The sequence below is a fragment of the Ambystoma mexicanum genome, chromosome 10 (genome assembly GCF_040938575.1).
Source record: "Ambystoma mexicanum isolate Mex_15411 chromosome 10, UKY_AmexF1_1, whole genome shotgun sequence".
Lineage (NCBI taxonomy): Eukaryota > Metazoa > Chordata > Amphibia > Caudata > Ambystomatidae > Ambystoma > Ambystoma mexicanum.
Window position 1 is genome coordinate 1,128,302,689 of NC_090932.1, and position 26,466 is coordinate 1,128,329,154.

The 26,466-nt window shown below is 45.4% G+C and overlaps 1 protein-coding gene across 1 annotated transcript in view; it reads right to left on the reverse strand.

Annotated features, from left to right (window-relative positions):
* Positions 1–25,824, reverse strand: part of LOC138492985 (uncharacterized) — a 174,504-nt gene extending 148,680 nt beyond the window's left edge. The window contains exon 1 of the mRNA XM_069620253.1: positions 25,769–25,824. Coding sequence (XP_069476354.1) covers positions 25,769–25,824 — 56 coding nt within the window. The remainder of the gene's footprint in view (positions 1–25,768) is intronic.
* Positions 25,825–26,466: the final 642 nt, after the last annotated feature.

A 26,466-nucleotide genomic window follows, 5' to 3' on the forward strand; every position in this document is an offset into this window, starting at 1 on the left:
ACACAGGGTTGTACCACCCTCTCAGCCTCAGCTGGAGGGGGAGTTACGAGTGTAACTTTGGACAACCGAGGGGAAGTCCTTGTTGGCTGCACTGAAGTGCTGGCTGCTGGTTTTGGTAAAGAAGTTTTAGGTTTCCCTTTCGCTTCTGATTTCTTGGAGACAGCAGCTGACGAATCCAGTGGAGCAGGAGTGATATCCTTCTTCATCATCTCCTCAAGAGTACCTCTCATGGTACTCTCCCTTGCAGGTCTGGTTAGCTCCTGTAACCGTTTACTAGGAGGTCTGGGGGTATGAGACACAACTCAGAGAGTTTTTAAATCGTTACCCAACAGAACTCGTCCTGGTACCTCACTCTGTATGCTGACAGGTATCTTCACAGTCATGTCATTACATTGGATGAGAACTGGTAATTGGGGAAGCATCTGCACAGGCCCTCCAGCTAACTTGATGAGGCGTTTGGGTGCCTTAGCAACATCCTCAGCCTGAAAAAAAGATGTATCCACCACAGTTATGCTGGCCCCAGTGTCCCTAATGGCAGGAGTCTCCTGACCATTCACCTGGACACTGTCCTTATAATACTCTTTAGTATTATCTGGGATGGAATTATAGACATCTAAATTCTGTTGTTCCCACAAACCCAGAGACACTAAAGAAACACTGGCTGAGACTCCCATGGGTCAGCCAGCAGTAGAAAGTTTCCACTTGCCATTTAGACTTCCTCCCCTGGAGTGAAGGCTAAGGAGACAAGCTGGACCCCTGAAGGTTTACCCTTACATCTGGGATCTCCTTTCACATGGCCAGTAGAGCCACAAACGAAACATTTACCGATTTTTTTTCTGGAATGGTGGCTTCTTCTGGCCTCCCTCTGGTTTGGCACCAGACAGTACACTATTCTGCTGTGGTTTTCCTTGTGGCTTACCCTTATGGTTTTGTTTGGGGCCCTCTTTGGAATTTGAGTTATTAGAATTCTCTTTTGAGTCTTTTTTAGGCTGTTTTCCCTCATCCTTTTTCTGAGTTGCCCCAGAATCCGTATGAGTAGCCCTGTTGGCAACCCACAAGTCAGCAGCCTTAGCTAGCTTCCTGGAATCCAATTCCTTCAAATCAGCCAAGTGCTGTCTGAGCTCAGAAGAACAGGCATCATAAATAGACTCCAACATAAAAAGATTCTTCATACCCTCATAAGTGTTCACCTTATAACCCTTAATCCATCCCTCTACGCTCTTCAACCCTTCACTCACCCAGGTAGCCCAAGGGGTACCATCATGCTTTTTGAGGGTTCTAAACCTCTTAAGATACTGGGAAGGGGTCTTCCCAAATCTAGCTATCAAAGCTAGTTTCACACTTTCGTACTCTTTCCTATCTTCCTCCCCCAACTCCATTACCACATCAGTTGCAGCAGGGGGGAGCCTAGAGAACAACCAGGTAAGTAGCTCATTACCTGCGATGTTCTGGAGCCCATGATTGTACTCAAACAAACTCAGCCAATCTAACACATCCAACTTTGGTTCATACATACCAATTAATTCCTTAGGCATCCGGGGTCTTTTGGGACTGGAACTTCTAGAGGAGCCAGAGACAGAAGCAGTTTCGACAGACAACGTTTTCATTTCTAACTCATGCTTGAGCTCCATTTCTCTGAGCTTAAGAATTTGTTGCATTTCTTGGTGTTTCTGTTCAGTTTGAGCAGTAATCCTTCTGAATTCCAAGTCTATTTTCATTTTTTCTAGTTCAAGGACTTGAGGACTTAGTGTGGGACATGCTATAGGCCCAGCAGGTACAGCTGGTAAGGCAGACAGAGGAGCAGGGGAGACAGTTTCATTAGCCTCTCCTTCCTCTTCAGCCTCTTCATCACTATCATCAGAACATTGATTTAGATCAACACCATCACTGTTATCTACATTTGCTGGAGAAGTTGGTTCCTCTGAACCAGTACCCAGACTTTGGTTTTCCTGCAATCTTGCTATCAGTTCTACTTTCTTGCCTCTTACAGAAAGATTCTCTTGTCTACAGAGAGCTCTCAAACTCTCAGTATTTTTACCTGACAAGGACTCTTGACTGTAAACTTCCATAGTAGACATGTTTTTTGAAAGTTGCTTTTTAGTGCTAAGCTTTGTGGTTAGTTATCCTAAAGTGTTGAAAAGCACTCTAAACTGTATACTCGATACAAATCCCACCCCTGTACACCAGGGTTAGGCAGAAACCTGTGCAGTTCCCTCGGGGACCACTGCAAAAAATCTAAGACTACAGGTGTTCGGCATTAAACCCACTTGGTAGCAGTCTGTACCACACATATTCACTTGGTAGCTGTGGCTGAGCAGTCAGACTTCCCTCAAGAAGAGTTAGGCAGTATTTGGAGTATACAAGATAGGGCAATTTACACAGTAGAACAAGCAGACATGGATCAGAGCTTGGGTGTAAAGATATATAATCACTTATTTATAAACACATCTATGAAAAACACACTGGCACTAATACGGCAAACAACTTCAATCACAATTACTATAAGTATATCAATCCCCTAAAAATATTTCGACAAGTCTAGGTTCAACGGCACCACTTATTTGCAGACAGAGGTGAATGCTTTAACCTAGATGGCACTCTAATATTCGTTAGACAGGGAGAGAAAAGGCAGGGTATGAAACCAACTCAGTACCAACACTTTTACGAAACAAATGCAAGGCGAGCAAGGCAGGGTCGACTGTAAATCACAAAGTTCAGAGGCCAGGCCCACTCGGAGAGAGGCAAGGCTGTATGTCCCAAAAGTATCACAGTGGAAATGCACTTCAAGTCTTTGTAGCAAAATGTCACAGAAAGGTTGGACCAGTTTTAGAACGAACGTTAAGAAGGTCTGGAGACGACCAAGTGGAAAGGTAAGGATTTAAGACACCTCACGCTAACCGTCACAAGGGAAGCCAGGCGGACACAGTACCTTGTAAGTGAAGAGACAGCTCCGTCGGGGGCAGTTGTTCCTGGTGGTGGATGCAAGTTGGGGCTTTGCCAGAAGATGAGATGATCTCGTCGTCGAGGAAAGTTGAAGATCGTTGCACCACCAGGGAAGAGACCAGCCACGGAGTGCTCCGTCACAAGGCACCACCTTTTGGTCGCGGTACAGTGGTTAGTGGCTATCCGGTTGCCGGGGTGCTCAGCACGGGCAATTCAACCACTAGACGTCCTGGAAGCGAAGAAAAAGCAAAGGGACTGGTTGTTCCCACCAGCCAGGGGAAGAAGACTCTCCAGCAGGGAGATCTCCTCTGTCGTTGGGAAGTGGTGAGTTGGTTCAGCAGGGCTCCACCGGAGGTGTCGTCGTTGCAGGTTGGCTCAGCTTTACCCTCGTCGGAATCTTAGGTCCTGTGGCGACTTCTGAAGATCCAGTCCCAAAAGCCCTGCTTTTATGCAGAAAAAAAACCCATTCATTCAGCCTAGCTGTCAATCAAACACGCTAAGTGGTGAGCGGGGCGGCTCACCACTTGGGCCAATCACACCAGAGTGCCACTTGAGTTGGCAAGGCAACTCAGTCCAGGGTGCCTAAACCCCCTCCAACACCCCCTGTGGTACCCAGACAGAATGGCACCACTCTGGAGGGCTTCTGTGCAGAAGCCCGTCAAAAGTGGAACAAAGGGCTCAACCTTTGGTTCGGAGTTACAGAGGCGAACACATACGCCATTTTAAAAACTGAGTTCTGGCAGAAAATACCAATCGGTGGATTTATTTAAGACAAATAACCCGGCGGTATGTTAGAGACTAATGTGAAAAAGTATTAGCCTCCAACAATGGGAAGAATCCCATAGGAATATATTCGCGGTCGAATATAAAAAGTAGTATCCACTGCCACCAGCCAAAACTCGACGAGGGGGGACAGGACAGTGCCCCCTCGAACAACAGACCCAGGGGTAATCGAATTACCCCTACCAGTACGTCCACAATAGGATGGTTTGTACTAGTTCTGTTAGTAAATTTAGGTCTAGTAAAGCCAATGGTGACTTTACATGCCCTGGGAGACGGTAGTCAGTCCCAGGGTATGGAGTCTATGGTGGGGATCCTCTAGGACACCCCAGTGTTACGGCACGGAGGGTACGGTGTAACACACATAGCAAAACACATGAGGCCCTATGGAGTAAAAGACCCCATAGCCCATAGAACACATTGACATTCAAAGGAATCAACCACATTCATGTCCAAGAGTGGGAGGAAAAGAGTCTCACCCTTGGCAGGATGAAAAAAACAAACTCCAGAAATCCAGCAAAGCTGCTGGAGACTCACTAGGTTAGGAAATTCAGCCCAAACAGAGAATTCTCCCTAACACAAGTATCCAACTTTTAAATAATGAATATAACAATTTGTCCCTGCCACATCAACTATTAACCACTAAAACAAGGGTATTCCAAGCCCAAAATAATGTCTGACCTGGGTTCCCAATCTGTAGCGCATATAATGCTCACCACTCTCATCTGAATGCATCAATATCATCATGCTATTTAATCTGTATCAAAGATCACGCGACTAGCAGGTTACATGTCCAATGTGCATGACTAAGAGCCTCATCACGAGTTTGGCGGTAAGGGTCTGTCGGATCACGAGTCCAAATACCACCGGCGCCATTACAGCCGGCGCTAGTACAGCCGGCTGTACAAGCGTCGGCTGTAAAAGCGCCAGTAACCATTTGCGCTAAAACATTAGTAATCACGAGTCTGCGTAGGCGCAATTAGCGCCAGAAAAGCGGCGGATAATCCGCTGAAAATACCCCCAGCAAAAAGCTGGAGGTAAAAGAAAAACAGGCCACAGCAATAAGGGCCCAGGTGAAACCAATGCAATTCAGAGGCCTACAAAGGACCCACCCATGTACAACACACCCTCCCCAACACCATTACACCAGTAGGAGCAGGGAGGAGACAGTAATAAGGGCCCAGTTGAAACCAATGCAGTTCAGAGGCCTACAAAGGACCCACCCATGCACAACATACCCTCCCCAACACCATGCTGCCATTTGGAGCTGGGAGCCTTGATGTGGACTTCTAACTGCTGCGCCTGGAGCTACAGAGGCCAGCCAACCAGGCCAGGTGGCGGTGGGGATGAGGAAAAGGAGGAGGAGAGCAGCACCAGCAAGGTGGCCAGCCATCCCCAGGGTCAGGCCAACACCCTGGGCCCTGACTGATGGCCAGTTGGTGACTGAATATCGGCTGGACAGGGCAACCATCACCCAGTTGCTGGACACAATGCAGGCCGACATCGACAGCCGCATAGCCATCAGCACAGCATTACCTCCGCTAGTGAAGCTCATGTCTGTGCTTCAATTCCTTGGGACTGGCAGCTACCAACATACCGTTGCCATGATGCATGGAATGGCCCAGTCCACATTCAGTGCCGTGCTGGGACAGGTGCTCGATGCACTGTTGATTCATGTCAATGAGCACATCGCATTGCCAGCCACACAGGCACAGGTGAACCAGCTGAAGGGTCAATTCTATGCCATTGCCCAAGTCCCAAATGTAATAGCAGCCGTGGACTGCACACATGTAGCACTCGTGCCACCCCAGGCACATGAGGTAGCCTACAGAAACCGGAAACAGTACCGTTCCCTTAATGTGCAGATGACATGTGGTCCTGACCTCACCTTCATCCACTGCTGTGCCTGCTACCCAGGAACCACCCTTGACTCCATGGTCCTGCGCAACAATACCCTGCCAGCGTACACGGAAAGGCACTGAGGGCAAAACACATGGCTGCTGGGTGAGTAGAAATGTATACCATAATGCATGTCAATCTACAACTGATGGGGCTGGTCACACACAATGAAATCCATGAATCCCAATAGGCAGCTCCATTACTGCAGCATTCCCATTCAAGCAGCTTGCACAACAAACCTTGGACATGTCCAACACAGCAGAACACACCCATTCAGGATGTAAAAGACATGTGGCAGCACATTGACACATGGAAGGCCCACCACCATAAAGCCGCCTGTGTGAGTAGCACTATGGCTTCCAACACTGACACAGTACAGACATCCCACCCTGCCCACCTGACAGTAATGCAAATGTAAGCCATAAGTTGCCACATCCACAAATGCACCACACATGAGCAGACTGAGTAATGGCAATGTACATCCCACAAACACTGTCCCCAGAATGGGCAAGGAAATGCATGGAGAACAGTACAGAATAGTGACAACCAGCAAATGCAACTGCAGCCAAATGGAATGGCAATGACACATGAGGCAGCCACTTCTCTCATGCAGAAGTAGATGGAAGTACAGTTACATCCTGAAACAGAGGCGTACCAAGTTGAGAGTACCTCATTGATTCAATTCTGCTCGTAGAACAGCACACTCCACAATGTTGTTGACCTAATGACAAGTATGGCAAAATTACACTGATGACTGAGTTCTGTACACCCACTGGACTTACCTTGTCCCCATACCGGCTTTCTCTCCCCTGCAGATGATTCTGTATATCCCCAGTACACGTGGCTCATGACCCCTGTGCGTCATCCACACACGCAGCGGAGCAGGCATACAACCTTGCCCATGCTCGTACACGGATCTGCGTGGAGAGGGCATTTGGACTGCTGAAGGCACGCTTCCGGTGCTTTGACCGCACAGGAGGGGCATTGATGTATGCACCAGAAAAAGTTGGCAAAATTGTACTGACATGTGCCATGCTGCACAACATCTGCTGTCACAGAAATGTGCCAAGGGCCCCTGATGCTCATGTGCAGCCACGTGAGGATGGGAGTGAGGGTGATGACGTGCCTGAAGGTGTTGCACGTGCACAAAGGGTTGGGCTGAGGGAGGGGAGGTTGGCGAGACAGAAATTGATTAATGTATTTTTCTAACACGGGTGATGGGTAAATTGAACAGATATCCCTTCAACATTAAATAGAATTTTTCCACAATCACTACTGTCCATGCTTTGTGATTTTTGAAATGTGATTTATTCTCAGTGCAACAAACCCCCCTCCCCCAGTGAACACCCAGCACACAATCCCCCCTCCCCCAGTGAACACCCAGCACACAATTCCCTCTGCCCCCAGTGAACACCCAGCACACAATCCCCCCTCCCCCCAGTGAACTCCCCACAACTGTGCAGATAGGTGCATGTGTCTTATCAGGGCACCAACAACGATGCCATTTACCACTAGGATGGTCGTGGGCACTTTCCTTGTCTGGCCCCTCTGGTGTGTGTGACCTCAGGTGGCGCATAGACCGGCGCCTAGGAGATGGCTCAAGGGATCCCTCCGTGGGTGTGGTTGAGGTTGAAGGGCCTGACCCGGTTGCCTGCATGTGCTGTCGGATGAGGTTGTTTCCCTCCCTTGTTTGCTCAGCAAGTGCTGACACTGCCTCGCACAACTCCCTCACTCTTTGTCCAAACCCTGTCAGGGCAGCGGTACATTGCTCTACAACTCTGCGTGTGCGCGCTTTGTCACACGCTATGTATTTGCATCCATGGCGTATGGATGCACTGATAGCCTTGATGTGCTGGCTGTGCACCTTGGCCATTGATTCCACCTTGGCCTGTTTGGCCTCTATCACGTTGAGTCAGCCCATCACTGCTGCCCCTCTGATGAAGGGCACCCCTGATGTGGCATGTGCCGGCCTGCCACTTGTGCCCTGTCGGGGAGGGCTGCATGGGGACATGGCGCCGCCTTGGATTGGGCTGCCAGGCTCTGAGTGCCGGTCTTCAGGGCTGCCATATGATGGCGTGCCCTTGTCCGGCTGTGGTGTGCGGACACAATGCACATGCACATGTGGGCTTTCTGCTTGCTGTGTGCCTGGCCTTGGGGTTCCCTGTGGTGTGACCATCCCTTCTGCGTCACTGCTTCCGGGTGAATGCTGTCCGCCTGCATGATGTGCACGTGGAGGTGTCACTCCCAAGTCGAGCTCCGATCCGCAGGTCAGTCCCTCTGCATCGGGGCTGTGTCTGGTAGCTGGCGGTGGCCTCCCTGCGGGCATGTGGGTGCTGCTGCGGTCTGGTAGGGCTGCTTTGTGGTGAAGTGGGGGTGGCCTGGGTCGGCTCACTTCCATGCGGCCTCTTTGTGGGGTGGTGGTGCTGGTGGAGGCTCGCTGCCATGGGCACCGTGATGGTGTGGCCTCCTCCCCATCATCTTTGCCCCATTGGCTTTGACGTGTGCCTGTGGGGTACATAGGGTGTGGTTTGAGTTCAATGCTACCTACATTAGTGTAATGCAGTTCATGCTAACAAGTGGGATTGAAGACAGTATCAATCACGCATTCAACTTGCATTTTGTTCAGTCGCCATGTGGTGCTTGGTGTGAGTGAGTATGGAGGTACACTGCATGGGAATGTTTCAGTGACAAGATTGCATGCGTGGTTAGGGTGCACTGGGCTCAGGGTCTTGGGGGTTTATTCATGCACACTCAAACTCTACGTAGCTGTCCTATGCCTATGGATGTCTATCCCCTGCCCTTAACATTGATGCACTGCACGTGCAGGGTCGCCTAGGCAGCACTACGGTTCAATGGATGTAGGGCTCACTTATGGGTGTCTGCAGTTCCTCACACACATTTCTTCACATTCATTCACTCAGGGTCTGCATGTGTGGTACTTTCAGTTGCATGCATTCGGGGTGTGACTCACCTGCAGTTGGATCGATGCCAGTGCCTGCCTCTGCTCCACCAATTCCCTCGATGGTGCCAATATCAATCAGGGCACTTACCTTTTCCTCCCAAGATGTGAGTTCGGGTGGGGGTGGTGGTGGCCCTCCTGCAGTGCCCCTGCTTGCACTCCTGTGCTGTGAGAGGATGCTGCGGACTCGCACACGCAGGTCGTTGAGGCGCTTGTGGCAATCCTCCCCATCCTGGGGCACGCGCCCCACAGCAGTGACCCTTTGGCTGATGTTGTGCTAAATGTGTGCTCTGCGCTGGCCACTGGTTTTGTGCTGCTGCAGCTCCTCATGATGTGTCTCGGCCTCCTCCACCAGTACAGCCAGCTCCTGGTTGCTGAATTTGGGCTTTCTCACCCTGTCCAGGGCAGTCTTGCCCCTAGTGCGCTCCTGTGACATGTTTTGGTGTTAGGTTGCGTGGGTAGCTTCCAGAGGCTGTGATATCCGACGGATTTTGATTTCCAAGATGGCCGCCGATTTGTTTCCCGTTCAGGCAGTGAAGCGTTTCCCACACGCTAATAGAATGCACTCATGGTGCACGCTATTACCGCGATAAGGCGGTAGCGCACAGTGCGCCGGATTTAAGGGTTCTACCCGTTTTACGCTATTTGCGCTAACGCCATGTCCCGGTGCGTGTGCACGATAACTCGTTATTTGGCGGATTATCCGCTGAGGGCCTTGGCGTTAGCGCTATTTACATCCGACGGGAAAACAGCTGCATTACTGCCGAACTCGTGATGAGGCCCTAAGTCTATGCTATGTTGGGCGATGCCACAAATTAAAGGAATAGTTTGCTCAAAAATGGTATTGTCCCGAACGTTCGAGCATGTATTTTAAAGCATACTGTAACCAATCTTAAAAAAAAATCTTACCTTAGTTTTCCTCACTTTTATGCATGCGAAAACAACGGGTTGTGCGTGGCAATCTTGTGCTAATCTTATCTATTGATGCATCTCCCTAAGGTCAAGTGCTGTCGCGACAAGAATACAGATCACCGGCCCCTTAAACTGACATCACTAATCCAAACAATATGTTCCACCTATTTTCATGACGTTCGTGGCCAGCGTAGCCAAACATGCCCGTCATCACCCCCACCATAACATTACTTAATGCAGAACCATGAAGATAAACACACACATCCTCTCACAGCGTGTAACTTTTCTTTCTTGTCCCAAATAGGAGAGCAAACTTTTTTTTAAAAAGAAAACATCAATAGTCTGCAATATAACAAAGTGTTTATTTTTCAAAGAATGCTCATAAGAGAATATTAAGTCCACAAAATGAACGATATGTTTTTGCCATTCAAGTTATAGCTAGTGAACATTGCATGCTTCCAATGTTGGTTATAACTTCCTCATACTGCATCAGACGTCCCTGTGCGTGCCTTGCAGTTACTGACTCAAAGGGCGTATGGGGTTTCACTAATGTGCCTTATTAGGAACATTAACATGCCTTGGCGTGAGATTGGTTGCCTTCCACATGCTTGCTCACGATATGGGCTCTCTGACTTGCACGAACGCCGGCAACTTATGGACCTGTCCTTGGTCCTGCAGTGCAACCTGTTTAACTGGTAAGTGTTGACTACTAGGCAGGTTGATTCACGGAGAATCACGGGGCCTGCACTACGCTAAGCTCGGCACGTGTGAAGGGATGCCTATTGGATCCTGCATGCGCTGAATGTGTCTTCACGTTGCTGCCAGTGTGTTTTACTCGACTTCGCATTTGCGCTCAGGAATGCGTCTTCGGTGAGCGAGGCGGGTGGCATTTTCCAGGCACCGTGGCAACTTTGGAAATCGTTGGACATTGATTTATGACCTTGCCCTGCTTGGTCGTTATCCTTCAATCTGGAAGCTGTCCAAAGCCATTGGCCCAGACAGAAGGTGCAGTGCTTACACAAGGAAAGGTAGCAGGAATAACATACGTACTACACCTTGGCCCACTCTCTTAATTAGGAACGCTGCGGCTCTTTACATGCTATTTAGAAGTAAAGATAGCCGGACTGTACTTTCTAGGGAATCTGTCAAGTGGCAAGGATCCAGCACTAGATAGACGGTGGCTTTTGTGAATCCCGGTTCTAAAAGAAACAAAAGGCCTGTCAGTGGGACTCGGTGAATTAACTCAGCTGTAGGTGTGACTGCTCATTCATTTAGAGTCTAAATGAAAGAGCAGTCACACCCATAGGAGGTTTAACATGTGATTACTGAATTCGGAAGAAGTGTTTGTCTGTGAACCCCAAGTAGTGACAATGAAATGTCAGTTCGTGAAGGTGCTTTAAATTGAATTATATTAACTATTTTTGACTTACTAGAATGGGGTCGGGACTCTTTAAATAGTACATCTGACTGAAATGTAAGCCATCATTGCATTAATTCATATGTGCATATTGTTACTGGTGGGGGTCGGAAGGGGAGTTGATCGTTCTCAAAAACGCTTTCGTCATTGTAAAGGCACGTGAAACTTGCAAATTTGACTGGGCATTACACATCACGATGTTTAGCGCTTAAATTAATATAATGTTCATATTCTTGATGTTATGTCTAGAACAATTAGGGCTACCTGGACAAGAATACCATGTTATCGGTTTCAATGGTCATATATTACGCTTTGGCACTGAATGTGCACAAAACATAGAAAGGGTGAACATTTATGCCATTACGTGCTGTTTCATTGGTGTGTCTTGGAGGTAAATGGTCACTCAACTGCGCACGCGTTTAACTGTGATTTGGGGTTATGGTTATCTTTGGAACATATTTAAGCGCTGCCCACACCTCAAGATTTTTTATGAGGTGTAGTACCGTGCATAGGACCTCATTATAAGGGACGGACCCCTTCATTACGGGAGTGCCGATTACGAGCTTCCAATCGCGGGACCCGGATAGCATGCCTGGTAAAACCAGGCGTGCTTTCCGGGTCACGCGATGGGAAGAGGGAGGCAATAACGGGCCAGATGTAATCTGCCCGTTATTACCTCCCTCCCCATTCCCATTGAGCCCTATGGGGGCTCAAATGGGGATGGGTTCCTGCCAGGAGGACTTACTGGGTCCTCCTATGAGTAACCCGGTAAGTCCCCATTGCAGGAACCCAGTAATGGAGCCCGGAACGGAGGCAGCCATGGAGCTAATATCTCCATGGCTACCTCCATTCTCGTAATGAGGCCCCATAGTGGGATAAGTGTTTCTCTCACGTTACACACTATGCAATTCTATCCAGTCTGATTCAAAGAGTAACTAGGGATCCAATGTTACATGACTCTGTATAATGCTTTGAGTCTTGCACTATTTCTGTATTTGTTGATGATGGCCTAGGTTTTTGACCATGCTTGTGCAGCAATGAAAGTTTGAAAATGTGTGTTCTTCATTATTAGACGTAGGCATTGCTTTGCTGGGTTATTTCTTTGTTAGCAACACTGGGGAAAAAAAGACAACTTTGGGCATACCTCCAGAGTATGAGTTAGAAATGTGGAGGATGAATGGGATTTTGGGAATGTATGAGTGCTTGATGATTTGGATAAGAATGGGAGTAATGTGCATATATGGTTCATCGAGTGATCTGGGCATGAGGGGCTAATGAGGTGCCTTGGATTTCAGACGTATTAGCATGTGCTCTCATAGTCCAGGAAGGGTGCTGGTGCTAATTGGTCCTGGGGTGTCGCTGGTATCCACTTGAGTGGGGTTTTTTCTCAGGTACGCAGAGTGAGGTTTTAGGGATGTTTGGATGTTGGCGGCTTTCTCATTGTGCTTAGTCATTAATAAGAAAATGAGGGATTTGTTACTGTCTCATATGCGGGTCCATGGTTTATTTATTTATTTATTTCTAAATGGTTCACCACATTTAGAGATATAGCATACGTTTGTTTACTTCGAAAATGAGTAGAGGTCAGCTGGCCCATGGGGACCAGGGATATTTTAAAAGGATATGCGGGGCGGGGAGGGAAAGGATGGTGTGAACAGTTAATATATGTATTTAGGCCGCTTATGGATGTGTTTTGTCCAGGGATGAGGTTTACTATTAGTAGGATGTCAGTTAGGTGTTTTCAGGGCATGTTTTTAGATACTTTTAAATCTGTTGAAACTGTATCTTTGAGTTCTGTAGGGATTGGGGCGGTGTCCTGGGACTTGGGTTTGTCGAATGTTTTTCTTTTCCTATTCTATTGGGTTGCTTTGGCTTCTGGGCTACAACTTTCACTTAAGAGGGTGGAAGTTTTTTTCTATTTTGTATAGTGTTGAGATTGGTCTTCCGTTGTGATGGGGAGAAAATGACAGGGAGAGCCAATAAGATTTCTGGTGGGAACTTAAGTGTGGTATCTTGGAATTTAAATGGGATTAACAATCTGATTAAGAGAAAGAAAATCTTAATTGTTTAGAGGACATGAACGCTGATATTTGCTTTTTACAGGAGACCCACATAAAGAATGATGAAATTAAAGGTCTTGAGAAGGAATGGGTTGTACATGCTTTTGAGTCGTCTTTCACATCCAGATCCAGAGGGGTTGCAATTCTTGTTCGTAAAAGGATCCCATTAAAGATCTTGAAAGAATGCTCGGATAAGGAAGGACGGTTGGCTGCTATATTGGTTGAGATTCAGGGGGAACGTGTGGTTCTTTGCAATCTTTATGCCCCCACTGTGGATGATGGTGCTTTTTATAGACGTCTCTCACAGATGATTCAAGACCTAGAGTCACCAAATATTCTACTTGGGGGGGGTTTAATACAATTTTGGACCCCATTATGGATAGGAGTAAAGTAAGACAGGGTGAAAAGAATGACACACATCGCCTTGCTCTGAAAGCTATTATGGAAAAAAACAATTTAAAAGACAACTGGAGACTGATGAACCCAAATGTGCGTGAATATAGTTTCTTTTCTAGGGCTCATGGTACATATTCAAAGCTGGATATGATATTAACTAGTGGGGTGTTGACGGAGAATCATGTTTTCTGTAATATCGGAAATACCTTCTTGGCCAACCATGCCCCAGTCACTATAGATCTAAAAACCAAGTTTGATCAGTGTAGGTCATTTAATTGGAAAATGAACACCTCCATATTGTCTGATGGAGATATACTGGAAAGAATTGTTTCAGAGGCGAATCATTTTGTAAATGAGAATCGTTCTGACGAGACTAGTTGTGTGGGAGGCATTTAAATGCAGAATGCAGGGGATGCTTTTGGGCCTGTCGTGCGGGAAACAAAAAAAAGATGAGGGTATTAGATTAGATCTGGATTTAAGAATAAGAAATTTGTCTATAGATTTGATGATTGACCAGACAGACTGCAAAGAAAATAGAACTGCGGAAGCTGAAAAGGAAGATGGAAAAAATCCTGTCTGAAAAGGCGGAACGTTCCATGTATTATTCTAAGTGTACCTACTTTGAACCGGGTGAGAAATGTGATCGATGGCTGGCATATAGATCAAGAAAAAGAAATTCAGATGCAGCAATTAGTTCTATCTTGAATGCTGACGGTAAAATTACATTTGATCCGAGAGAAATTAATGAGACATTTAGACAGTACTATATGAACGTATATCATAATGAGAAGGACATCTCGGGTAGAGGGAGGGATTTTTTTCACAATTTAAACATCCCAAAGCTCTCAGAAGAAGACAGCTCGACCCTTGGGAAAGGACTGACGATAGATGAATAGCGAGTGGCAATACAAAAATTGAACACTGGTAGGGCTCCAGGGCCCGACGGACTTCCGGTTGAATTTTAAAAAGTACTACCTGATTCCGCACTTGAATTGTTGGAGGATGTGTATGTGGCGTCTAGAAGAGACAGCTTGTTGCCTGAGAGTACTAGTTATGCATCAATTTCAGTGTTTATTAAAAGAGGAAAGGAGGAAAATGTAATATCGAGTTACCGTCCAATCAGTCTTATCAATACAGATAATAAAATCCTATCTAAGGTCCTTGCCCTGAGGATCGATAAGTTTCTGCCAATTCTTATTCATAGTGAGCAATCAGGTTTTATCAAGAATAGGCGTACACCGTGCAACATCCGCAAACTATCACTGACTATGGGTCAGGCTTTGAATTTAGAAAAAGATATAGCTGTCCTGTCTCTCGATGCTGAAAAGGCATTCGATCGAGTTAATTGGGAGTATTTATATTCGGTTTTAGAAGAGATGAATATAAGTAGAGACTATATCTCATGGATTAAGTTGTTGTATGCAAAACCGACAGCGGACGTGAAAACTAACGGTTTGTGTTCAGAACCATTTCATCTAGAAAGGGGTACCAGGCAGGGGTGCCCACACTCAGCACTTTTATTTATCTTCTCCATTGAGCCGCTGGCAATAGCGCTTAGGAGTAATCCGGATTTACGTGGTGTGATTTGCTGGGATGTTATGCAGAAGGTGTGGTTTTATGCGGACGATCTGTTGCTTGTCCTACAAGATTTGAGTAATTCACTTCCCGCTTTAATGCAAATTTTCAAAAGCTTCTATAAGACTTCTGGTTACAAAATAAATTGGATAAAATCTGAGGTCTTGCCTCTCACATTTACATTCGATAAGACTTTGGTCATGTCCATGGGTTTCAGGTGGTGTGAAATGGGAATGCATTACTTGGGTATCTGGTTGACGCCGCAAGTAGATAACATGATTGATGTAAACTTGAAGGAGGTTTGTAATGGCTTTAATGTGGATTTGAAAATCTGGTCATTTTTTAATTTGTCTCTATGGGGTAAAGTGAATTCTCTTAAGATGGATTCAGCCCCAAAAATTAATGATACTCTTAGCATGTTACCTCTGAAGGTCAGACCTCACTACTGGGAGGAGTTTGAACGATCAATTCAGGAGTTTCTTTGGGATCGCAAACCTCCAAGGCTTACAATTTGGAAACTTCAGCTGCCAGTGGATCATAGTGGGCTGGCGGTCCCGAATTTTAGAGCCTACCACTTGGCATTTTCGGCCCAATCGTTTATTCCGTTTTTGGATAGTGATCCGGGTGCCTGGTCTATTGCGGAGTCAAGTTTTTCTGGTCCGTTGACCCCGCAAGCTCTTCTGACTACTCAATCTAAGTCGGGCTGGGGGAAGAATTCTGCCACAGAATTTCTAAGGGAATCTTGGTGTAAACTGCTGGAATGATTGCGTTCTGATGCTCTAAAATCACTGCATGTGTCGGTTTGGTTAAATCCGAAAATAAGGGACAATAGAAGAATGTTGTTCTAGCCAGAGTGGTTTTTAGGAGGTGTGGAACTGATTGGAGATCTTGAGAGTGACGGGAGGTGGATGACTGCTGGTGAAGTGCGAGACAATTGGAACATTTCAGGTTTTGCAAATGCAGACTACAGGTGTCTGAAGACTTAGATTGGCGAAATTGGACAAACAGAGTGGATTTGAACATTTTTCTGGCCAAATCAAAACCAGGGGAAGGAGGGCTGGCTAGTAAAATATATAAATTAATTGTTGCGAATTACAAGAATAATGCTAAACTCTGTGATGAATGGAGCAGGAGGATTAACTATGATATTTCTCAGTAAGTTTAGCAGAATATGTGTGGGAATCTAATGCTCTGCTCACTGAATCTTGGGGAGAGATCTATGCAAATAAAGATCTTGAATAGAGTTTATTGGTGCCCGGAACATTTGAAGAAATCTGGTATTTCAGACTCAGATGAATGTTGGGGCTGTGTCCAGGAGGTTGGTACGTTTAAGCATATGTTATGGAGCTGTGTACGAGTTGGTAGTTTTTGGACAAAAGTGTGTGAGATTTGTGGAGATGTTTTGGGTGAGAGCTTTGACTTAGATTTCAAGACCATGATTATAGGTGATGATGGATTGCTAACTTATTTGACTATACCCCAGAAAAAATGGCTGTTTAGATGTGCAATTGTTGGCGAAAGACTGATCCTGAGGGGTTGGAAGTCTAAAGTTGCCCTGCAGATTGACGAGTGGATTGATGAGATGCACAGGCTTGCACAGGTGGAATTGGTGATTTACAGGAGAAATGACAAAGTGGCTTCTAATGAGAGGATTTGGGGGAAATTGACAGATATATACTGATCTCACTGTATAACCTGTGTTTACTACTGTTGGGGTATGGGGGGTTGTGTATTTAGTGTGTATATATGATTGTATACATCTTCATAAATGGTGTTTTATACTTGTACCATGTTATGTAATTCTGTTTCAAAGAATTTGGTTGATTATTCTCTGTGCTCTATGCGGAAATTATAAATAAAGTTTAAAAAAAACAAGTTTACAAAAATATATAACTTCCCCAAGATACGTAGATTGTGATCAGCGATCGATTAATCCCTATACTCCAATTCTTGTGTGTTCTTATGTTACACCAGGAAAACATTATAATGACGCACATTTTGTTCCGTTCATGAGAAGATATGGATTGTTTGCACTTTTATGGGCAACGCTTTTGCATCAGCACGTTCTCACAACAGAAACAATGACATGCTGCTCCTTATTGCTGGTACCGCCAAAGGGCAGATTGATCCCTGTCGATCGTCCCACATAATGGTGATCAAATAAGCACAGTTGATGATTATCTGCCAATGTTGGGTGAAGAATCCATTTGACGGTAGCTGAAAACGATGGCATGCACAAAACAGTACAATATAGCTGTGTAGAAAACAAAATAAAATAATATATTTTAGTAGCTGTTGTGCAATCGAATATAACAAGTTACCGTAAAATTCAGAAACGGATGAAACCTAATCGTAAACACAAACCACACAGAATGAATACAAAAATATGACAACATGGGGGAGTATTTGAGACCATGACGTGCATGAAAGTTTAGCGCTGTGTAATAGGTATAGCTACCAATGGGATGGAGAACCAGATGCTTCTGATTCACATAGCGGGCCTTCCAGAAAATAAGGACAACAATAGTAATGTTTTATGTTGAACCACAGGCAGGTGACATTGTAATGGAACTGGTAAAATGAGTGATCGAAAAGAGAACCAAGTGCCCAGGGAAAAGGTTCAGCCCCCACCCCTCCCCTTATCCCCCACTTTATGGTGCACAAGGATGCAACGGTGACAGCACACCAGGATACAAAGAGGGACAAAGTGGTTTAGATATAATTTGCCTGCATAAAGGTTGTGGTTGCGAGTCTTCGAGCAATAATCATCACAATATGGTCCATCTAACAACCCATAACTCTGCACACAATATATCGGTGTGCAAGCCCAGTAAGCAATACATCCCAAAAAATCATACCTCTATTCACTCCTCTTTAAACTATACACAAATAACAATAATTACTAAACAGATAAACAAACTGTGGGTTACGCACTCAGTTTTTTATAGTCCGTGGTATAAATATCATTCAACTTAACATAACATACTGTGTGAATTCTTTTGGTCAAATCACACTTTTTCACGTCACTGAATTAGTAATTATGCATACATCACACATTCCGTTTTTAATCGCACAAATATTATGTATAGTTGCGCTTACATAATTTCAAGAAGTTCCGTGCGCTCAATGTCACGTTGACTAACCGCTCCGAACAACAGACCGCAGAAATGGAAACTACATTTTCATATGTCCACTTTCAATATAGTAAATGTTATAATTTTTTGTGGGTATTCGAACAGTTGCTGACTTTTGCTCAAGGACAAATAACAATAGCATTCTGTTTTCAGTGACTGCAGCCAGAGATGGGTAGGTTTCGATTTTGTGATAGAATGTCACAAAAAAAAACCTGGACAAGGCGCTGCTTTGGGCAAGTGGTTCAGAAAATCAAGGACAGTTACAAACAGCTATGTAGAATATGTTTTGCCACAAGAACAGAGGAAGGATCCAGAAAGGTATGTGTTGGGATATATAATCTCTGTAAGAAAATTCCATCGAAACCCCACCTCTCCCTCGTCTTGTACTATTTCATGGCACAAAGCGCAGAATGTGTGGGTCAGTGTGACTGTATTTCTTCCTCCCTTCCCCCTGGCACCAGCCCCCGCGCCTCCCAGGTGCACGTCATAGTGATGTAGTAGTAGGCTTAGCATATTATCAGAGTTTTCACAATGTAATTTATGAGAGACCTGCCCTTCACTCCATGGAGAGATGAGCCCAGCTGACCCACGTGGGAATCGACAGACGGCTGAGTAACAAACCAATTGTAGCCTGATATGCCCTATGATATGATTTTGGAATTTATAATGCGCCGATACACAAATGTTTCAAGACGCGACAAGGCAAGGGAGGGGAAACAGAGGGGGGACAATAAACAACGATCTTACTAGGCCTAGTGACATTGAGTGCAATTGCAGGAGCCGGATCATATATACTGTGTTACCAATCAACTGTGCTGGTTCAGACCTTATATGTGATGTCATTACTGACGCTGTTGTTAGGGAGAATTCTCACTTATGGCTAATTGCCCTTACCTATAGAGTCCCCCAGCAGCTTTGCTGGATTTGAAGGGTTTATTTCTTTTTACCTGCTAATAGTGAGACTCTTTTTCCCACCCTTAGGCATCTTTGCTATGTGTGTTCTAGGCTATTCTTGTGTTTAATGCCTATGGGATCTTTTCTCTCACCCATAGGAACCATCTTTATGCACATGTGTTACACAGCACCCTCCGTGCAGTGACACAGGTGTGTCGTAGCGACCCCCAAACATAGACTCCATTCCCTGGGACTGACTATTGTCTCGCAGAGCATGTAAAGTCCCCATTGACTTTACTAGTCAGTCTCTATGAACTAAACCAGTACACCCCATCTTAATATGGAAGTACTGGAAGGGGTTAATAGGTTTTCCCCTATGTTCATTTTCGAGAGGATACCTTAAAGTCCCCCTCTACAAAGTTTCTGGCTGGTGGCAGTGGTTACTACCTTTTATATTCGACTGCGAATATTTTCCTATGGGATTTCCCATTGTTCGAGGCTAATACTTTTACTGACAGCCTGTAACATACCGCCGGTTTATATTATTATTAATTTTACTCCGGTAGGTTTTATTTGCCAGAACTTTGATAAAACCTCTTGCTCGAGTCTTACTCTATTTTTCTAACCCAGGTCGGGGATCCTTTGTTCCCTCTTTTGGCAGGCTTCTGCCCAGAAGCCCTCCTTTCGGCGCCTCTGAGTCTGGGGTGGGTCTGTTGTTTGGGAGGGGGAGTAGAACCCCTGGACAGAGTTGCCACAGCAACTCAGGTCGCACTCTAACCTGATAGGCTGGAGGGTCTCCCGCCAAGATGACCACTCCACTGTGTGAGTGACAGCTAGGCTGTATGAATGGGTCTCATTCTGCATAAAAGCAGGGTCCTGAGGACTGGAAGAGCAAGACGTCGCCACTGGAACTATGGAACCGAAGGGGGGAGAAGCCAGAGATCTTCAGCATCTACACCACCGGTGAAGCCCTGCCGGATCGTCTCACCACTTTTCTTCCACACGACGAGAGGAGATCTTCAGCAAAAGAGCCTCCTTCCCTTGAGCTGGTGGGGTCAACCAGTTCACGAATCGCTTCCTCGGACCTGCCTTGGTCGAATCAACAGTGCCCAGTACTTGGAGACCGGATAGCCAGGCAGCTATCGACCCGTACCGCGATTAAAAGAAGCGTACCTTTTAAACTTTGTTTGGCAGCACCGCGGCTGGTTTCATCCCTGGGTAGTGCAGCGACTTGAACCTTCCTCCACGACGAGAGCCTCTCTTCCTCTGTTGGATCCCTCGACCTGCAGGAACTACCAGGAACAACCGCCACCACAGGAGCCGCTTCTTCACGTTTAAGGTACATTGCTCCGCCAGGCCGCCCTTTTTCTGTGGTAGCCCTAAAGGTGTTTTAAATCCTTTAACTACTTGTGGGGTTGGCCGCCCTCTCTCTTAACATTGTCTTTCACCTCGCATCTACCTCTTCAGCAATTTTCTACTAAAGACTTGACTGCAGCTACAAGAACATTTTTGCTCCTAAGCTCCTGGTCCTGTACAGCTGACTCTGGCTCAGGCCTATTGACTCTGGCTGATTTGTTGGATCTGCTCTCACTAGATTAGTTTTCAATGGGAAATGTGTGGATGCATCTAAATCTTCTAAACCCCTCTTCCTCCCTACTGTTTTAACTTGTGGAGTGCCATTTTGCTCAGTTTTCATTCACTTATCTTTTGGCTAAAGTGTTACTGTGCATTACTTGTTCACAAAACTTCAGGGAAGTGTTGCTAGGGGGTGTCTGAAGGTATTTCCGTTTAACTTGTGCTTTCCCTCCCTTTCGGTATATTGTTAGAGTGCCATTTGTAGTTGGTTTTCACTGTGCCATTTTGCTCAGTTTTCACTCTACCGCAAACGTATCTATCATTGAATATGGAGTTGTATATGGTTTTCTTTTGACTAAACTTAACTTACTTTATTAACTGTGATCTATGTGTTGACTTAGAAGTGTATAAAATAAATATATATTCTCTTTTTAATACAAAACTTTGGTCAGTGTTTCCTTCTCCATAGTACTGTACTACCTACTGTGTCAACCCTGAATACTGCTCATCTCCCTCTTGAGATAAGTCTGACTGCTCAGCCACAGCTACCAACTAAATCTTTGTGGTACAGACTGATACCAAAGGGGATTTATTGCTCTCACCTGTAGTCCTAATCTGGGATAGTGCTCCCTAAGGGAACTGCCCTGCATTCTGCCTAACACTGGTGTACAGCGGTGAGGATAAAAGTATTGGATTGACATTTTAGTGTGTTACTAGTGCCTTGGTGCAACTAACCACAAGGTTAACAATCACAAAAAGTTATTTTAACTAAAGTCAAAGATGGAAAGTTATAGTCAGAAGATCCTCCTTGCAAAAACTGCTGATTATCTTAAAGATTTGTGCAGACAGAAAGGTCTTCCTGTCAAAGGCAAGTGTAACGCTCACCTGATTCCCGTAGAGGCGCCGGTCTTGACTGGGCGTATACCGTATCTTCAAAGGTGATGTGTAACACACGGCTGGCTCTTTGGGCTGGACCTCTGTGCACTGTATGTCTGACTCGAAGGGTAAGATGTCTGCAGATAGAAAATATGGGATTAAGGAACTGGGTTATTGAATGTCTCTCTCTTCTTCCCTTTCTCTTCTCCTGTAGAACCCCAAAGGTTAACGCTCTCACCTTAGGTAAGTGAACGCCGTGCTCTCCATCTGCCTCGGGGCAGGGTGCTGTAACCAGTTTCTTCACTGGATAAGGGGAGGAGGCCTCTTGACTTCAGAGGACTGCTGTCCGTCGTTTACTGCACGAACGGTAAGTTTCGAGTAATTCTAATGTCTTTAAAGTCTTTAGTATGATGTTTCCTGTTTTGCAGGGTTCCGGCGATGGCGGATGACGGGCTGAAGTGAGTTGAAGATGGAGCCCGTGTGATGAATAGAAGCGCCTGGAAGCACGTAAGTAAGCGCTTGTTGCCTGCTTCACGATGCGCTCTAACTGTCTTTTTATTTTGCAGGTACAAGTTCGGAGCAGCTGCAGGGTGCCGGAATACCCACTGGGTTAGATGTGGAAAGGAGTAATGGCACGTGAGTATTAAAGTTCCCCAATGTCTTTAAACGCACCTTGTTTTGTCTTTCAGATGCGGGATGCAGCGCCGAAGGCCTCCGGAGCGTGCGAAGAGTTGGTAAGCTTTTGTCTTTCAGATGCCGGAATGCAGTGTGAAGACCTCCGGAGCGCACCAAGAGTAGGTAAGCCTTTGTCTTTCAGATGCCGGAATGCAGCGCGAGGCGTTGGTGACAGCCGATGGACCAGGTAAGTGAAGAGCTTTCACTGAAGACCGTAATGCTAACCTGTTCTTTCTTGTCTTTATAGGTGTTGCTGAAGACTGGATTCAGGATGGTAAGCCTTTTTCCTTTGGCCCAGGATCAGATGCAGAAGACACGATGAGCGTTCTGCTGCAGAGGATGCAGAATAACGCAAAGCAAGATTCATCCATCGGGTGTGGTTTAAATAGCCTCCTGTAGTGCTTAGGTGTCTCCTTCCACAGCCACGCCTAGGTAAGAAAAGAGTTCCTGCTTTCCAGAAGAGTTCCAGTGTTCTGAATCTAGGGAGTGGCTCCTGCCCCACCCAACAGGAAAAGTAGTTCCAAACAGAAGAGGATCAGAGGCTCAACTGGCAGGCAAGTAAGCAGCATGGTCTGCTGCAGGTAAGTCCACCCAAGCATTATGAGCCCGGCGCTTCCAGCGCTGGGACTGGGCATATATATGAGCCTGGTGCCACTGGCGCCAGGACTGGGTCCAAAAGGTCCCAATTGGGACTGGTTGGCACTCGGAACCTGGGTTATGGATCTGCTTCCAAGGGAGTTGGGAAAACCCTGACCTTTTGGAAGCAGAGATCATGACAGTACCCCCCCTCAAGGCCCCTCCCAAACCGGGCTTCTCCGGGGGTTTTGGCTTGTCAGGAAATGTTCGGTGAAATCTTTTGATTAGGCGAGGATCGTGGACATATTCAGCAGGTTCCCAGGATCTCTCTTGGGGGCCGTAGCCTTTCCAGTCAATTAGGTAAAATAGTTTAGATTTGGAGATCTTGGAGTCCAGAATGCTTTTGACTTCAAACTCGAGTTCTCCATCAACTAGGATAAGTTTTGGAGATTTAGTTAGTCGGGTTTGAGGTTGCACGGGTTTTAATAGAGAGACGTGGAAGACCGGATGTATCTTCATGTGCGGGGGCAAGTCCAACTTGACCGCTACTGGGTTTACTATGGTAGTGATGGAATAGGGACCAAGGTATCTTGGGTTGAATGTGCGTGGCCCTTTTAGAGGTAGATATTTGGTAGATAACCAGACTTGATCCCCTACTTGATATTGAGGGGCTTCCTTCCGATGTTGATCTGCTCCTTTCTTGTATTGTTCTTTAGCCCTTTGAAGGTGAGAAACAGCTTCCTTAAAGGCTTGGGTGATTGTAGAATGCAGGTAGTCTACTGCTGGTGTTTCAAGATCTTGGAGGGGATCCAACTCCGAGGTTCGAGGGTGGCTGCCGTACAAAAGAAAAAACGGGGTTTTCCCAGTTCCCGAATGGACAGAGTTATTGTAGGCATATTCGGCTATCCAAAGGATGTCTTTCCAAGTTTTTTCAGTTTGTTGCAGCATGCAGCGTAAATACTGTTCCAGAGTTTGATTTGTCCTCTCGGTTTGTCCGTCGGTCTGAGGGTGGTGACTGGTCGATAGTCTCACATCAATTTGAGCCGACCTACAGCAACTTCGCCAAAAATGAGAAATAAATTGACTACCTCAATCCGAAATTAGAACCGAAGGAAAACCGTGCAGTCGGACGATGTTTTCGAGAAATTCTCGGGCCAGAGTTGCTGCTGTTGGCAAGCCTTTGAGCGGAATGAAATGCGCCATCTTGGAGAATAAGTCCACGATTACTAGAATCGTATTGTATCCGGAGCATGGAGGTAGATCGGTGATGAAGTCCATAGAAAGCGTATGCCAAGGGCGAGGTGGGATGTCAATAGGGCGTAAGAGGCCTGCTGGTCTTTCCTTTTGACTCTTGTTTTGGGCGCATACTCCACAGGACATTATAAAGTCTCTGATATCTTTTTTCCAAGACGGCCACCAGAAGTAGCGCTTGATCTTTTCTGAGGTCTTGGCCATACCGGGATGTCCTTCCATTAAAGAATCGTGATAACAAGAGATTACTTTTTTCTGTAAATCTGTGCTGGGTAGGTATAATCGTTCTTGGAAATACAATAAGTTGTCCTTTACTGCAAAGTCCTTTCCCTGCAGATGCCAATTCTGTATGTCTGCTGGAGTTACAAGTTGCCTGGCTTTATCCTTAACTTCCTCTATGGATTCTGTGGCGATTACACCCAGAATTCTTTGTTCGGGAATGATTGGTACAGGTTTAGGGTTGATCAAGTGTTCTTCCACTCCCATCCGAGAAAGGGCATCAGCTTTACCGTTCTTTGTACCAGGTCGATAGGTAATTATGAAGTCAAACTCGGCAAAGAACAATGCCCAACGGAGTTGTCTAGAGGATTGGGCTTTTGCGGTTTTCAAATATTGCAGGTTTCGGTGATCCGTAATCACAGTAACGGTGTGTCGGGCCCCCAGCAGATAATGCCGCCAAGCCTTAAAGGCAGACTTGATAGCCAGAAGTTCCTTGTCAGTAATCGTGTAATTGATTTCAGGAGGCGAGAATTTGCGGGACCAAAATGCAACGGGATGCAACTGATTGGTTAACGGGTCCTTTTGTGACAGAACTGCCCCCATGGCAAGGCTTGAAGCATCAGTTTCCATGATGTAGGGGAGTTCGGGGCGAGGGTGTTTTAAGATTGGTGCAGAGATAAATTTAGTTTTCCAAAAAGTTCTTGGCTATGGCGGTTGGGTCTAACTTGGCGACATTTTTCTAATAGTTGTATCCTTATATTCAAAGGCAGCTATGTTGTATACCAACGGTCGCGTCTCACTGGGTAGTAGGGTTATGCCAAGAAAAACCCAAAAAGAATAAGTGCAGGTAAGGTAAGGTAACCCAGAAGGAGACTGCGCCCAATATTCAATACTGAAATATATTTATTTTTATTTTCGTACAGAGTGCCCTTTAAAGATGACACGTGTTTCGGTCTGCCTTCAGACCTTTTTCAAATCAGGGCTATTATCCTATCATAGCAACATATGTTAGTAAAAATAGATAAATATATATGAAAAAACATAATATACAAAAGTTCACATTTTTATATTTCAAATGCAATCCATTTTGAAGTTAATTGGATTTAAAATAAAAGAAAAAAATAGAAATAAAAAATAGAAATAAAAAGCCAGACACAAAGAGGGTGGGGATAGGGGATGGATAAGTAAGGAATACAAAAATATACATAAACAGTTAGTTAGAATTGTGCTAATTATTATGCATCCATTAAGGCCATAGGTAATGTTAAGTATTTTACCTTCAGAGTTCTATAATGCCCCTGTATCATTTTGATGGGTTAGATCCCTATGAATAGGAGAAAAATTTTTCTAAGTGTCATTCCTTTGACCCATTCATAATTCAAGACAATATATATGTGTTATCATCACATTTATCCCATCAGACTGTGGAATGTAATAATACGTCGAAGATACTTCTGTACCTAGGTAAACTGTTTTGTATTATTGTCACTACCAATATAATCGGTCTTCAAAGATGCGTCATATCGGAGTGCGGACTCCTCCAGATGACAGCTGTGCGTGTACCCGTATCGCGTACCCTTTTTAACTTGTTCTTATATAAAACTTGAATTTTTAGATGGTCTCTTACCTTGGCTCAGTCTCCGCGTCTGATCGCGTCTGCAAAATATCTCGAGGGGGCGCCATGTTGGCGTCCTCTCTGTATATAGTAATTAGCCCAGTGTTGCTATGGTAGCTGACCTCTGGTAATGTCCTTTGTCTCTGTTTACGTAAGGGACAGCATGGAGGCTTTGACAATCTATTTTGAAGTACGCATAATAGAAGCGAAGTAGTTATCTTTCACTTCGAACTTTTCTTAACAAAATAAAAAAAAATATATATTATAAGACGTTTAACTTATTTTTGAGATAAAATGTACATTTAGTACCAATAACTTCAAATACGAGATTTGAACAGTGTAAACGGTGCTAGAATTCATGGTTAGTGGGGTATAGTACAATATGGCCGCCACGCTGGGAGCACAGTATCAACAACCAATACACCAGGAGGAGAGGAAGGAGGGGGGATCAAAGACAAACAGATCAAGGACTGTTAGAAAACACAAACAAAAGGCTCACCAGAGCAACCTCAAAAGAAATCAACAGAGTGAAATAGGGCATAATCTAATCCTTAACCTATCGAGCAGAATAATATCTACGGAAGAGAGCCAACTACTTAATAAAGGACTCTCATTTGCCCCTTCGGCGCATCTTAATGAAATTGACCTACACATTGACTTATTTAAATTTGTGAGAAAATTGAAACTTAAAAAATTCTTTGCTACAAAAG